The sequence below is a fragment of the Artemia sp. Qi Xiang Cuo genome, chromosome 10 (genome assembly GCF_049724085.1).
Source record: "Artemia sp. Qi Xiang Cuo chromosome 10, ASM4972408v1, whole genome shotgun sequence".
Taxonomy (NCBI): domain Eukaryota; kingdom Metazoa; phylum Arthropoda; class Branchiopoda; order Anostraca; family Artemiidae; genus Artemia; species Artemia sp. Qi Xiang Cuo.
This window is the reverse complement of record NC_142803.1, coordinates 27299658-27316309: the sequence shown is the minus strand read 5'-3', so window position 1 is coordinate 27316309 and position 16652 is coordinate 27299658. Positions and strand designations below refer to the sequence as shown.

General features: G+C 35.7%; 1 protein-coding gene across 1 annotated transcript in view; it reads left to right on the top strand.

Annotated features, from left to right (window-relative positions):
- LOC148947627 (myosin light chain kinase, smooth muscle-like) overlaps positions 1-16652 on the top strand; it is a 335162-nt gene that overhangs the window by 195144 nt on the left and 123366 nt on the right. Inside the window, exon 20 of the mRNA XM_089095960.1 lies at positions 4205-4361. Coding sequence (XP_088952086.1) covers positions 4205-4361 — 157 coding nt within the window. The remainder of the gene's footprint in view (positions 1-4204; positions 4362-16652) is intronic.

Genomic DNA, 16652 nt, shown 5'->3' with positions numbered 1-16652 from the left:
TTTAAAAGGGCTCATTCGATTGGAAATTTAAATGGCTAGTGCCCTTTATAATAGTCGAAAGTGATTGGAAGGCAACTAACACCCCTTCCACGCCCATCATATCCCCAAACATATCCAATCAAAATTTTTAGATAGCCATTTTGTTCCACGCAGTTTGGAGTTGAGGAAATTATACTTTTGAGCAGGACACTCCTCCCAGAGTCTTCAGGGCAAGGGTTATAAGTTATGCCCTGGGGGCGTATAAGGTTTTTATTGAAATTTTTATTGTAGAAAATTGGAAAAGGGCTCATTCGATTTGGCACTTAAATTACTACTGCAGTTGTTAAAATTCTGAAGGTATTTGGGGATCAATTACCCCCTCTCATGCCCAATATTTCCTCACACAAATTAACCAAAGGAAGGGAAATATTCGTTTTATTCAACGTAGTCGAAAACCTTAGGAATTATGTCTTTAAAGAGGAAAACCCATCCTCCCCCCATAGCCCTCAGGGTAAGGGTTGTAAGTTATGCCCTGGGAGCATGTAAGGTTTTTATAGAAAGCGATGTTGTGAAAACATCAAAAAGGGCTCATTAAATTGAAAATTAAAAGGGCTAGTGCCCTTTTAATAGTCGAAAGTGATTGAAGGGCAACTAACTTCCTTCTCACGCCCACCATTTTACCAAACACATCCAATCAGAATTTAGAGATATCCTTTTTGTTCAACGTAGTTGAAAGTTCTGGAAATTAGTTCTTTTAGGATGATAACCCCATCAGAGCCCTCAGTGCAAGGGTTGTAAGTTATGCCCTGGTTGCATAAAAGGTTTATATAGAAAGTTGTTGTAGAAATTTCAAAAAGGGCTCATTTGATTGGAAATTGAAATTGCCCTTTTTAATAGTCGAAAGTGAGTGGAGAGTAAAGTACCCCCTCTCATGCCTACCATTTCCCCAAACATATTCAATCAAAGTTTAGAGATAGCCATTTTGTTCGACTTAGTTGAAAGTTCTGGAAATTATGTATTTAAGGATGACTAATCCCCCAGAGCCCACAGAGCAAAGGTTGTAAGTTATGCCCTGGGGACATATATGGCTTTTAATGATAGAGTTGTCTTAAAACTTCAAAAGGGGCTCGTTTAATTGAAAATCGTGATGGCTAGTGCCCCTTTTTATAGTCGAAAGTGATTGGTGGGTAACTAACCCCCCTCTCACGCGCACCAATCCGCCAAACACATCCAATCAAAATTTCTAGATAGCTATTTTGTTCAACGTAGTTGAAATTTCTGGAAATTAGGTCTTTGAGGAAGACAACCCCCTCCCCAGCCCTCAGGGCGAGGGTTGTAAGTTATCTCCTGGAGGCATAAAAGGTTTTTATTGAAAGCGTTGTCGTAAAAACATCAAAAGGGCTCATTTGATTGGAAATTGAAAGGGCTAGTGCCTTTTTCAATAGTCAAAAGTGATTGGAGGGAAACTAATCCCCTCCCACGCCCACCCTCCCATTTGAATTTGTGTTTAAAAACTAAATGTTGCCATAAGATTAAATCAAAATGCACTATGTTAATGCTAATTCCCAATAAGGCATCTCAGCAGTATCCCTAGAACGATTGTGGATATTATGTTCAAACTTTCGGCGCTGCTTCTGCTCTTAAAATTTAACCAAATCAAAATAGCGTAAGTGTATCCAAGCTATCAAAGGAAGTAAATAGATTTTTTTTTGCGAATGGTATCAAGTTTTCCATTTCAGGTCAAGTATAGGAGGTATGAAACTAAATTATACACTACTATTTGTATCCAGATTTTTAAAAGGGTGTATGTTGTTAAAAATTGCTGAAAAATTTTCTCCAGCATGCAAATAGAAGGCCAAACTATAAATTCTTAAAAAAACGAAAAAGACTTAAAGTATTATTTTCTTTTTCCCTGAAAAGACTATGTCAATATAAAACTAACAGAAATTAATTAAAAAAACTTTTTCCACAAAATAAGTTTTTCAAAGAAAAGTAAAGAACTCCATTAAACCAAACATAAGCAAAAATAAAATCAAATAATCTACCAAACGTGAAACTACCACAAATAGCATCGATAAATAAATGAAACCCAAAACGAACAGAAATTACAATAAATAACCGAGTCAAATTCAAAACGAGCAGAAATTAACATAAGTTGCGCTCAAAACCCTTATGCCTTCCCAAGGCCAGAACATAATTTGCACTTTACTGAAAAAAATACAAATGAATTTGTATTGTCAGTTTAATATACATATACTGATATTTGGCACCGAAAACGTTAGTATTATTTGATGTATTAAAGTTATAAAAGTAAAAACATTTATATTTTTTTCCCGATCTAAGAGCTATTAAACATCTCTCTACGATGTCCTGGTCACCCGCTAGCCCTGGTAGAAAAAAAAAGACACAGAAGTGCTGCCCATGCAAAAAATTGATTTTCGTTATTGTTCAAGGTGGGACACTCGGGTTATCTTATATTAGGTTTTTGACCATGCTGATTCCAATGGTGTACTTTTTATTTTGATCCAACGCCATTTTCGAGGGGTTTCACTTTCAGGCTCTTTTTCAAAATTACCATAAATTTATGTTCGCAATAAACCATTATTTTTTAGACAAACTGAAATATTAGTTACCATTCCTGAATCAATGTCAGATGGCAATTTTTTTCACTGGGCATTTTTTTTCAAAACGCGTTTTTTAGCTTCTGTTACTATGGGCTGTGGTTTGCTCTTTACTAGGTTGCAGCTACTACTACAACCATGATATAGATCTTATCTCGGCGAATCTACTAACAATAAAACTGAAATTATTTAGATGTTGAGGCACATTTCTTTCTTGTGTCCGTCACTAGTTGATTTCCAGTCATTTAAGATCAATGGGGGAGCCTTTTAATAGACCAATAATGAGTTGCGTAAATTTGTGTTGCTTAAATAATGAAGCTGATTGACAAAGCTCATTCGAGATTAATATACTCTGTCGTAGGATTGCCTCTTTCTTTTCCTTGTTTAACAAGTAGTGTAAGCAAGGGCGTATCCAGAATTTTTTTTTTGGGGGGGGGGAGGTACAAATAAACTGTACAAAACAATTAAAAATTTGTTTATATGAATTTTTGTTACTTTTTGACTAGTCGGACAGACCTATCGGGGGTAGGGGTTATAACACGGCATCCCCCCCTTGTTACGACATTGAGCATAAATTAATTAAGTTTTTAGTTCCTTGCTTTTATTTTTGCTGCTTAAAATATTATATAACTGCGGTAATACGGTAATGGTAAAATATTGCATAACTGCGGTTTTAATTTCTGAAAATTAAGTTTGGTCCATTTCAAATAGTTTTTGTGCATTTGGGATAGAGAAATTTCTAAATAATACTAGCAGAGAAAGAGGGCCGGATTAAATAGGGGCGGGGCCTGATTTGTTTGGGGGGGGGTCCTCTGTATATATTAGATGTTGAAGCAGTATATTCCTGCATAGTAGTTTACGTACGTAAAGTAGTTCAAGTTTTTAGTGCAAAGTCTCTCTAATATCGGCCTTTCCAGATTAAATTCAATAAATTTGACATAAGCTTTTACGGATATCAGTTTTCAATATGATAAAGTATATATTATAGGCTATAAAAATAAATAGGTTAATAAATTTCATCCAGCAATGCAAACTTAAAACAAATGTGTTTTTAATTATCTGGATGACTCATAATTATCCCTTATCGTCAAAAACGATTTGCCTTAAAATTCAAAATTTGTTTTTGTTCATTTTGAAGGTAACGCGGGGCCTTTTCAAATGCTGGGCTTGATTGGGCCGAATCGCCCTTTATCCAACCCTGCAGAGAAATACCCTGAAGGTGAGAAGAAGAAAGGTCTCTTTAACGAATTTGCTACTGTGTTTTGTTCTTTGGCCGGATAAGACGAGGCTAGGATATCCTTTTCAAGCCTTGCTTGATTTCCTAACCCAGTGCAGTCACGTTAATTGAGGAGGGCATATCCTCCCCTTACCCACAGATTTTTTACCGCCTCCTCCCCATTACATTTTCGTTGAAAAAACTGCAAAATTGCCCCCCTCCTCGTTAATCTTAGAAAATCTATTTTTGCCACCTACGTTTCTCAGAATTGAAGCCGCTGACCCAGTGACTTATGTATAAATGTGGTCCTATATTAACCTGATTAGGCCTAATTAATTTTTGTGGAAATTCAAATGATTGAAAAGAGAACTTATATAGTCTTTTTCAGAATCTTCCAAAATCACCGGACTTTGAAGAAATTTACGATGGCACGATTGCACGCCTAAATATACACCAAGTTTACCCTGAAGACGAAGGAGAATACGCTTGTATTGGTTATAACGACCTTGGAAAAGTATCTACTTCTGCGTGCCTAGTTGTCGATAGTAAGTTGCTGGCAGTTGTTTCTGTTCATTTTTAGTGAATTTTTAGACGATTGTGTTACTAACATGGGGAAGATGATGAGGTTATTTTTCATTTTTGGGGGAATTGTAAGGAATTGGCGGATCTGAGAAATGAGTGTTTTTTGTTAGTGTTGGCAGATAGAAGATGGGTGGAAGGGATTGTAGGATCCTATGTTAAAAGTATGTTGTATGAAGTAGTGGAAGTATGTTGATGAAGGGATGATACATCGTGAAAGATGTGTCTCTTTATAAATATTTTCGTAAAAATTCATATATAAGTACGTTTTTTCTTTTTAGTTTATCTTTTTTTGTTGTTGATTTTGTTATGTTTAAGTTCTGTTTTTTTTCCTATGGCCCTATGGCTTTTTTGGAAATACATACACACATGCATATGGGCAAGGTTTATAGAAAACTATGTATTATAGAAAAACCGAGAGCACAAAAGTCAAGTATAAAAAACAGGAATAATGATTTAGGAGTTAAAAGTTTTCTATATACTATAGAAAATAAGATATAATATAAAATCTGGAAATCCAATTATTTCTCTCTATACAACAGCGAATTTCTAGCTAAGATACAAATTCTAAAGCCAGTCTATAGTCATAATACTATCAAGACGGCTTCACTTCAAAATTGTCTACAAACTAATCATGACATGTCCTTTTCAGAACCAAAACAAGAGCCAGTCATGAATTGCGCCATTGTGCAGAAGTGATACCAAATTAAACGTAAAAAAAAATAAGCAACAATCCTAAAATGGATTGTTTATTTATCAAACAGTTCGTGGTAACGAACTGTAAGTAAGGAGCGACCCGGCTCAATAGTAACCGAAACTCTAATTTAATCCCCATAGATACATCAATAGAATCAGATTTTTATGCTGATTTCAAATATATAAGTTTCATTAAGTTTAGTTTTACCCACCAAAAGTTTCGCGTCTGAGAAAATTTGCCTTATTTTCGAAAAAAGGGGAAAACACCCCCAAAAAGTCATAGAACTTTAATGAAAATCACACCGTCGGATTTAGCGTATCAGAAAACCCTATTAAGGAAATTTTAAGCTCCTATCTGTAAAAATTTGGAATTTTGTATTTTTTGTCAGAAGAAAGATCACGGATGCGTCTTTGTTTGTTTGTTCGTTTTTGTTTTTTTTTTCCAGGTGTGATCATATCGATCCAGTAGTCCTAGAATATCGTGAGAGGCCTCATTTGAACGGAAATTAAAAGTTCTAGTGCCCTTTGTAAGTGACAAAAAAAATTTGAGGGCAACTTGGCCCCCTCCCACGCTAATTTTTCCCCAAAGTCACCCAATCAAAATTTTGAGATATCCATTTTTTTTCATCATAGTCGAAAATCTAATAAATATGTCTTTGAGGATGGCTTAATCCCAAACAGCTCCCGGGGAAAGGGCTGCAAGTTATGAACATTTCTCATTGTTTACATATAGTATGGGTTATTGGGAATCATACAGACGTTTTCAGGACGAATTTTTTTTCTGATGGGGGAGAGTCGACGGAGGGGGTTACAGGGGAGAATCCTTCCATGAAGGATGTTTCCTTGGGGGAAGGGACATTTCTATGAAGTGAGCCCCCGATTTCCCAGCATTACCTAAAAAAGTATCAGAAATTAAATAAAAAAACTAGTTTTTTTTCAACTGAAAGTAAGGAGCAACATTAAAACTTAAAACAAACAGAAACTATTACTATATGAGGGGGTTCGCCCCCTAGTCAATATCTCGCCCTTTTCGCTAAAGTTTTTTTAGTACTTTCAAAAGAGCTATCTATTCTAATTAACCGGCCTTTCTGATTCAGGGGTTTATGATTCAAACAAAATTCGAACTTTAGCGTAAAAAACAAGGTATCGACTAGGGGGCAAACTCCTTAATATACCTACTAAACACACACCAACATAGAAATTCGTTACGTAAGTTAATTCGTAAGTTACGTCAGATCAAAATTTCGAGAAAGCCATTAAGCCAAAAAAGTAAAAATAATATGCAAATTTCGTTTTATTTATTCATTTACGGTGAGCAAAGCTGCATTAATTCAAAAACACTCAGAAATTAAATAAAAAAAACAAGTTTTTTTTTAACTGAAAGTAAGGAGCGACATTAAAACTTAAAACGAACAGAAATTATTCCGTATGAAATGGGCTGCCCCCTCCTCAATACCTCGCTCTTTACGCTAAAGTTTGAATCTGTCACACAACTTTATTTTTGAAAACAATAACAAGCTTTAGCTTCTTCATTCTAAGAGAATCTAACAACAATAAAAATCTGCAGTTATATCTTGCAGCAGTAAAAAGTAGTAGCAGAAAAAATGAAGCAGTAACCATAAAGTTAACCAGGTAATTAAAAAATTATATAAATATTAATTTTATCCTGTTACGGTGCATATCCTTTCACTTCTATTTACAGTTTGACTAGTAGAGGGGGGGGGGATATATGGGTCATGTATCACAAGTGACGCCCAGAGGATATAGGTGTTGCTTGCAGAAGTTTTTTTATAACAGGTTCTATGTACAGCATGATTCCAATGGTGCAGTTTTCATTGTCATCTGACAGCATTTTTGTGGGGTCTCAGGCTATTTGGAAATTTCTTGAATTTATTTTTGCAATAAACTTTTACCATTAAAATTAGCCGAAATAAAAGCTACCGTTCCTGAAACATGGCGATTGTCCTCATTTGACAGTTCTGTTTCCAAATTTTTAAAATTTTTGTTTTAAAATTTTTGGTTTCTATGGTTCGAGTCCATTCTTTTCTAGGCCGTACCTGACGCTGCAGCTACGATTGCAATTGATGCAACTATCTTAAAGCGATAACATCATTTTATAAGGAAAATCGACGATTCACCCCCCCCCATCTTAAAGTTTTCTAAAGGGCTTGCATAAATAGCTGTTTTGAACAATTATTAGTACATATTCCAAATATTAAAACCACTCCAACTACTTATCTGTCTAACAATCATACTATTCAGAAGCTGAAAAAAAAATCATTTACTCAGATTTTCAAAATAATTCGTTATTTTTATACATTCTTACTTAATTTCATCTAGGATTCTAGGGTGAATGTATGCTTCAAGCTCCAAATATATAAATTAAGAAAGAAAATATACAAGGCTTTAATTTTATTTCAAATCTTTATCTGCGACAAACAGCATAAAAATTTAGTTCCAAAATAAAATGAGCGTTTACCCCTGATCTAGTTTTTAACCAGGGATCTTCGAATCGAGGCGATGGTGTTAAATTCCTTTCACAATAGCCGCGTTTTCAGGTTCAGCGGGTTCGAACACGGGCTGTTTTGTCTAGTGCATCAAGTGTTTTCACAAAGCGGGTTCTCGAGGGAAACGTTGAGACTTCGAACCCGCTGAAACTAGACGAAAAACTAGAAACTTGAAACTAGACGAGAACAACCCGTGTTCGAACCCGCTGAGCCTGAAAACGCGGCTAAGAATTTTTTAATAATACCATGATTTAGCTAGTACTAATTTGAGCCAATCTGATTTTTCACTGGATTTTCAGTCCATTTTCTAAGAGAAATGGAGAAAAACTATTTGCTAGAAAAATTGCATGGCATCTTTGTAGAAAATATAAAATTCTATTAATATTCTGATTGGCTCAAATTAGTGCTAGCCAAATTTCTGAATTAGTAACATCTCATTGTGAATGGGTCTTAAAATTCCTGTCTTAAGCTTTTCCGAAGTTAAGCCTTTGGATCAGATCAGAGAGTATTATTTAGCCCGCTGGAGTCGTAAAAAAAACCTCCGACGCCGATAACTTTCCTGATTCGATGTCGTTTCCTTCGGGATAATCTCCTCAATTGTGATGATTCAAAATGACTATGAAAGTATTTACTGAAATTACTTTTCGACGGTTATAGTAAAATACTAATTCAGGTAAATATTTAGGGATAAAAACATTTCCATGCCGTTTGTTTTGGCAAATACAGGGATTTCATGGTAATCTTGATATAGTCTATAAATACAATGCACATTTTTGCATTGTAAAATATGCTGTGGTTGATCAGTCGTGGTTGATGGATTTTTCAAGTTACAAAATTCGGTGATAATTATTTTTTTTTTGAACTGAAATAACTTCACGAATAAAAGTTGTTCTCTATTATTCAAGAATTTTTCGATCAAAAGACAGTTGCTGAATTCCAATTGAAATGTGACTAGGTTCTAAGATCTGGGATAAAATCCTTTTAATAGACAGTGATGATAATAACAGTGATAGAAATTCACAAAAATACCAGATATTTTGGTCACATATTCTCATGTTCTAAGATCTGTTAAGTTTGTTGCACATTGAGTTTTTTTTATATTAAAGTCCAATTGATTATAATCAATTAACACTTCGTGAATGCACTTAAAATTGAAATATTCCTCTCAACTTTCCTAAGTTTTGCATTTCTTTGCTAACTGTGTTAAGATTTAGAATCATTTTTCTTTTCAAATTTTCTGAATGACCATTTCGGTCTTAAATGGTAATCGTACCTTTTACAAATCTCAGGGTGACGAACGTAGTCCATAAGTCTCATTGGTATACACCCAAGTATCATTAGGGGCGTTTGTTCACTCATCAATGTGCTAAGATCTAACATCTTTTGTCAGAAAACGCTTAAAAGTGAAATCTTTGAACAAAGATCTTACATCTTTGGTCGTTTTTGTGCAAACGTCTGTCATCATTCTGCTCAGATCAGCGGCCTGAGAACAGTGATGAGTATATCATCAAAGTTCTCTCATCATTGTTCTATATGGCAAAACAGTGGCGGTCTTCACACATTTTTTGCTAACATCAGTGAGCTGTAAGATCTTAGAACAAAGATGAGTTAAAAAACGACAATCTTTGCAGAAAGATGTAAGACCTTAGTGCTAGAAAACGGGCCTAGTGTTTTAGCCCAGTACGCTTGCGCACTAGTCAAATTCGAACCAGAAGGATCGTAAACTTCTGATTTTACTCGAAAAAGTGTGGTTCACTTTGGCTGTCATTGACAAATGACATAGCACACCACTTTCCGTTTCAATAACTCTATGTCAGTAGAAAAAGTCTCTGATTAGTAGAAAGTGATGTCATGCGTTCACTTTCATCCAATTAAAAGCCATTTCACGAGCCTTCTGGTTCAAATTTAGTACTTCTGGTGCAATTTCTAGTATCCGCCATACATGCACATGAGGATTTACGGGTCTATTTTTTTTTTACTTTATTAATAAACGCGATTATAACACTTCACAATTTACAACTACTGAACTAATTTATAACTACTGCACAATTACAACTACTGCACTAAAATAGCGAGACATTTGTGTTCAAGTTTTAGAATGACCGTCGTACTTCTTGACCACGTTCGTCACTATGAATATTAGTAATTTAACTACGAATGCCATACAAGTCTCACATATATTTTTTTTTTTTTTTTTTTATATCCATTAGTTGGATATGACTAGTGATAGAACATTAGCGAGACCGATGACAATTGTTTTTCTCCAACGTATGACCTACGGAAGAAAAAAGTTAGAGACTCTTGCTTTGAATCTTTATTACTTCTGTTCTCTTTTATTTGTCACGATTGAATAATAACATGGCTTTTTCATCCTCCTTATGTCATTATCGCATATACGTTTCTAATGGTATGGGTGCCATGTCTCGTTCGCTTGACCCATAAGACAAATCCTTGTTTTTTCATGAATATTTTGACATTGTTTAATATTCGCACTTTGGGTGGGGTAAATCAGTATTTATGAATTTTGCAAGCTATGATGATGTTGAAGACAAATGATTGCTTCAATATTATGTTGACTCAGTGTTTTGATCAAATCGTGAGCGGTTACCTAGGACAGGCGCTGAATTGAAGTATGATTGTTTTTAGATTATGATTACCTTTTAGGAGCGGAATGTAGAAAAAACTAGAAGGAGAAAAGAATCATGTGTAAAATCAACTAAATATAAAATAGATCACGTGTTTCCTACGAAAATTATTGTTTAACATTCTTTAAATTGATAGCTCAATGACAGTCTGCGGTACTTACGTGTTATAGCGACTACACTTTGTTCTTGATCTGCAATTAAACCCGTTTTCTGTGTCTACTCGGAGATAATCAGCTTAGCTTGAGCGAGATAAAGTACTATGCAGGTATATTTATATTAAATATTTAATATATAGAGGTGGTTAGGTTAGGTATTTGATATAATGTATTCTTAGCGGTCTACTTTCCATAATTTTCTGTCGTATTTTCCAAAATTTTGTTAATAAAGTATTATATTTTCATCATATTTCGGTTTATTTCATTAGGATTAACCTAACTTCACTTCTTTGGTGTAATCGCTATAACACGGAAGTACCCAGTCTGCAATTGAAAAGGTTGTCTAGGGCCTCATTTGGCCCACTAGGGGAGGGGGTAGGATAATGAGTAAAATATGGCCCTAGACTATCTGCAAAAGTTCGCTTTTTTGTTGAGTTTTTTTGGCTTTAGGCTGTATGTATATATATATATATATATATATATATATATATATATATATATATATATATATATATATATATATATATATATATATATATATATATATATATATATATATATATATATATATATATATATATATATATATATATATATATATATATATATATATATATATATATATATATATATATATATATATATATATATATATATATATATATATATATATATATATATATATATATATATATATATATATATATATATATATATATATATATATATATATATATATATATATATATATATACATATATATGTATATATAGCTTCGTACTTAAAGCTAGCACTTCCGATTACCGATTGGCTCTCTTAAAATTTTCTCTTAGTCTGGTCTTTAATAAAAGTCGAATACCCTGAATTATATTTTTTTTTTCCCATTTTTTTTATGATAATTTCTGCGAGTGGAGGAACTGAAAACAAAATGGATATTTTTGAAAGGGGTCTTGTGGTATCTTGGTCCTAAAATAATCCGTGCAACTAATTGGTTTGTGATAACAGTCAATTATTCCTAATTAAATTGGGGTTGAGGAGGATCGCGCGCAGCTGTGTTGACCTCAGGCGGCTTGGTGCTGCAGTGATCTGTTAGTAGTAGTAGTAGTAGTTCTTATCTCAAAATCCATTTTTCTGTTGTTGTTTTTCCAGCGGCTTTTTAGTTACCAGGGCCTAGTTATCCACTGTATATATAAAACACATATCTTTTTTGTAGGCTAATTGGAGAATCGAAGGATGGGGATGGATGGGTGTTTGTTGTTTATGTTGTAGGTAATTAGGTATTTAACTGGGTATTTTACTCTACTGTTAGTTGATAGGCTGAAAGTGAACATTGGATTGAATTAAATTTGGATGAGGGTAGGCTATGTGTTTTTTTTCATGTTTACTGGACTGCCCCTGTGGACAGCCATTTGTCAGACTCTTGGACAGCCCGGAAGACTATTATGTTGTTCATGCTGTAAATATTTTGTTTAATAAAACAACCCGAACCACAACATCGATTTTTGCGTTCGCCTTCATTACTAATGTTGCGAAACATAGCGTCTTTTGAATCATGCGATTGCACATCGTAGTAAAGAGCAACTGAATTCAATAATCTAAATTGAAAATCTTCATAATCGCGTTTAAGCTAAACAAATAATAATTTTTTGGCAACGTACTTCAAGGTTGAAAAGATCATACTCTCGACCTTGCGTTTTCTAGTCTAGATACTGTAGATGAGCTATGCAGCTTTCAAATTGATCTAGTCCACTTTTTACATTTTTTAAATATATTGGTGTCAAGGCACTTAATTGACTTTTAACTTGTATTTAAAACAGCTTAAGGTAATTGTAAGCAAAGAAGTAACCGGATCATTAATAAAAACGGAATTTTAATTGCAATAAATTTACCAAAAGAATCTCCCTTTTCCGATAATTTCAAATATATAGACTTCATTAAATGTAAACTTGCTCATTAAGAGTTACAAAAAGACTACAAAATGTGTATGATTTAAGAAAAAGGGTGGAAACACTTCCTTGAAAGAATAAGACATTGCTGAATGATGAGAGCAGATTTAACCTTTAGCATCCCCTCATTTGGAATTTGGATTAATGTTTTTGTACCAAACTTTAAGTTTGAATGCTAAGGGGAAGATGCCCCTCATTATCGCAAAAGTATTTTCAGTGTTAAATTACATTTACATGTTTGTATCTCCGTTTTTTCGTTTGGCCTTTTAACCTAGTGAATTTCACCAAACAGGACCGAAATTCTACCAACAAGTCTCAAAGACAAGCGGCTTTAAGCTGAACCAGCAAAATGCTTATTAAGTTCTTTTAAAGCTAATTTAACGAAGTCTATCTTCAACACAAGCAAACACAAAATTCCTGCCCTTTTTTTGACCAGAGAACCAGTAAATTAAACTTAAAAATCTTAAAACCGGTAAACCTAAAGTTTGAACACGTAAGCAAACACACATTTGCTAAGCCCTTTCCGACCAGAGGACCGCTAATTAAACTTAAAAATCTTAAAACCGGTAAACCTAAAGTTTGAACACGTAAGCAAACACACATTTGCTAAGCCCTTTCAAACCAGAGGACCGGTAAATTAAACTTAAAAATCTTAAAACCGGTAAACCTAAAGTTTGAACACGTAAGCAAACACACATTTGCTAAGCCCTTTCCGACCAGAGGACCGGTAAATTAAACTTAAAAATCTTAAAACCGGTAAACCTAAAGTTTGAACACGTAAGCAAACACAAATTTGCTAAACCCTTTCTTACCAGAGGACCGGTAAATTAAACATAAAAATCTTAAAACCGATAAACCTAAGGTTCGAACACGTAAGCAAACACAAATTTGCTAAACCCTTTCCGACCAGAGGTCCGGTAAATTAAACTTAAAAATCTTAAAACTGGTAAACTTTTAAAACTGGTAAACTTAAACTTAGAACACATAAGTAAACACAAATTTACTAAACTCTCTCCGGCCAGACGACCGGTAAATTAAACTGAAAAATCTTAAAACCGGTAAACTTTTAAAACCGTTGAACTTAAACTTAGAACACATAAGCAAACACAAATTTCCTGAACTTTTTCCGAGCAAAGGACCGGTAAATTAGACTTAAAACCTTAAAACTGGTAAACTTCTAAAATCAGTAAACTTAAACTTAGAGCACATAAGCAAACACAAATTTTCTGTACCTTTTCCGAACCGAGAGCCGGAAAATTAAACGGTACTTATCTGATAGCCAGTACACACTGGAGAATTTTGATCTACATGTACGGAAACAACTGAGACGCTTGGGAGATAGATAGGATACATACAATTTGGGCTGTATATTTGCACATTCAGCGGGGGGGGGGGGGGTGAGGGTTTAAATATAGCGGGGTTGCATGCAAAATGAAACCTAACCAAAATACCAACTAAATATTTATTTAATATAGCTACAATGTAGTTTTCCACTGAGCCGAAGCTAATTGTTTCCGTATACAAACAGCAACAAACCGGTTATTGTCTGATTTTATAGATCAAATTCTCGAGTGTGTACTGGCTAACGGATAAGTACCAATTAAACCTAAAACCATCAGTTTGTTTTTAATGACTTGATCCCTTTGTCCCCTGAACTACCAAAACTACAGTGAATTCATAGATACTGTTAGCTTGCATCTTTTCACTAAGAATAAATAAATTGATAAATCACTTCATACATGACTATTCGCGTGCCTCAATGTTTACCAAAGGTAGTTTATCAGTGAGTGTAAAATAAATATTAATGCACGCACACTTCTATCAAGATTAATGAAATGCTTCACTGCAACCAAGCGATCTTTTGATATTGTCAGTTACAACTCTCATAAATTACTTACAGATCTCAAAATCCGAAATGAAGGGACTGTTCTCTTTAACTAGAGCTTTCCATTTGCCAAATTTATAAGGTGAATATTTGAAGTAGTATCAGTTCACGAAATGTAGGAGGGGGGGGGGGGGAGGCAAAGGGCATTCGTCAAAATCTAGAAGGGCAATTTTGCTGTTTATTTAATTTTTTCATTGAAAATACCGAAAAAGATATTTTTCAAAATTTTCGGTGGTGGGGACGACAAATCTAATGGAGGGGTATATATCCTCCTGTCCTACCCCAGTAGAGGGGGGGGTGCTACTCCCATGTGGCACCCCTGCTGCCATCTACAATTTAGTTTAATGCTGACGGGACATAATTTATTCAAGGATTATCGATCGAGTGTAATGTGGGTGTGTCAAGGTCAATCGATCTGTTGTTGTTTGGCCACGTGCGAATGACATGAGGGGTGATTTACATAATCGCTAGGGGGAATTATTGATTCACGGGCGTGGGGATGACGGGACATAATTTATTCAAGGATTATCGATCGAGTCTAATGTGGGTGTGTCAAGGTCAATCGATCTGTTGTTGTTTGGTCACGTGCGAATGACATGAGGGGTGATTTACATAATCGATGGGGGAATTATTGATTCACGAGCATAGCACCTGTGAAACTTGATTTACATAATCGCTAGGGGAAATTATTGATTCACGAAGGGGAGAATTAGGGAAACATTGAAGGCTCATTTAATCTTAGGTCTGAGGAAGGGGGGAATTAAGAAACAAACATGGCTTCATTGTTGTTTGGTTAGCTTAACCTGAGAAATAGCACCTGTGAACTTGATTTACATAATCGGCGGGGAAATTATTGATTCACGAAGAGGGAATTAAGAAACATTAAGGCTTCTTTAATCTTAGGTCTGAGGGATAAACGTTCTTTAGGTCAGAGAGAAAAATTAATATTCTATTTTCAAATAGGGCTTCATTGATCTTTAGTGTCAGGAATCATAATTGACATCACTTGTTATCTTGGAATTATGCGGGAGTCTAAAGAGATAGAAATTCTATTTTTAAATACGGCTTCACGGAGCTTTAAGTCGGAGAGATAAATTGATATTCTAACGAAACCCTAATAGTTTAGCTAGGAAAATTTATGAGATGAAGAGATTAACGTAGGAAAGGGTTTCCTAGAAATTTGAAATGCGTTAGCACAGAGATGCCATACAAAAGGAACACGCTGAAATTACGTTTAGGGATTATTTGGGCGAAACCGTTTTATCCAGCTTATGGAATTATTTCGGCGAAACAGTTAGAGACATTTGAAAGAAGATTTTAAGAAGAGGTTTTAGAAGAGGATTTTTGAGTGTGGTCGTTATAATACACAAGTTCCATTTGAACAGTGTTGTGAGGTCCTCTACCCAACCCCAAAGAGCCCCGATCGCCCTACCCCGATCCAAAGGGTTCCAATCCTCCATACCCCAACCCCGAAGGAAGCCCCCGGTCCTCAAAGCCCCCCAAACTCCCAAAGGCCCTCCACCGGTCCCCAAAGGCCCACCCAGACCCCCAAATGCCATCCCAAGGCCCCAAATGTCCCCCAGGCTCCCAACTGTCCCCCCGGACACTCAAAGGCCCCCAAGCTCCCAAAGGGCCACCGGCACCCCAAAGGCCCACCCAGACCCCCAAATGCCATCCCCGGGCCCCCCAAAGGCACATCGAGCTCCCAAAGGACCAACGGGGTCCCAAAGGCCCTCCACCGGTCCCCAAATGTCCCCCCGGCACCCAAAGGCCCTCCCGGCGCCCCCAAAGGCCCACCCACACCCCCAAAAGACCTCCCCGGACCCCCAAGCCCATCCCCCGGGCCCCAAAGGGCCCCCCCAGCTCCCAAAGGATCACCGACCCTCCAGGGACCCACAGACCCACAAAGGCACTCCCCCAGCACCCCTCGTTCGGTGAGGTGTGTTGTCTGAAACCGATGATTTGGGATGTGTAGTTTGCTACTTCAGGCTTTTCTGAGCTAAGGTTTCCTAGTATTTCCTAGGTGAATTTTGTCTGAAACCAATAGTTTGGGATGAGTAGTTTGCTATTTCAGGCTTTTATGAGCTAGGTTTCTTAGCCTTTCGTTGATGTGTGTTGAGTGAAACTTATGATTTGGGATATGTAGTTTGTTATTTTTGACTTTTCTGAGTTGGATTTGTTAGTCTTTCATAGGTGAGTGGTGTCTGAAACCTATGATTTGGAATGTGTAGTTTGCTATTTTCGACTTTTCTGAGCTGGATTTCTTAGTCTTTCATAGGTATGCGTTGTCAGAAAAGTATGATTTGGGATGTATAGTTTGCTATTTCAGACTTTTCTGAGCTAAGGTTTTCTAGTATTTCGTAGGTGAATGTTGTCTGAAACCAATAGTTTGGGATGAATAGTTTGCTATTTTTGACTTTTCC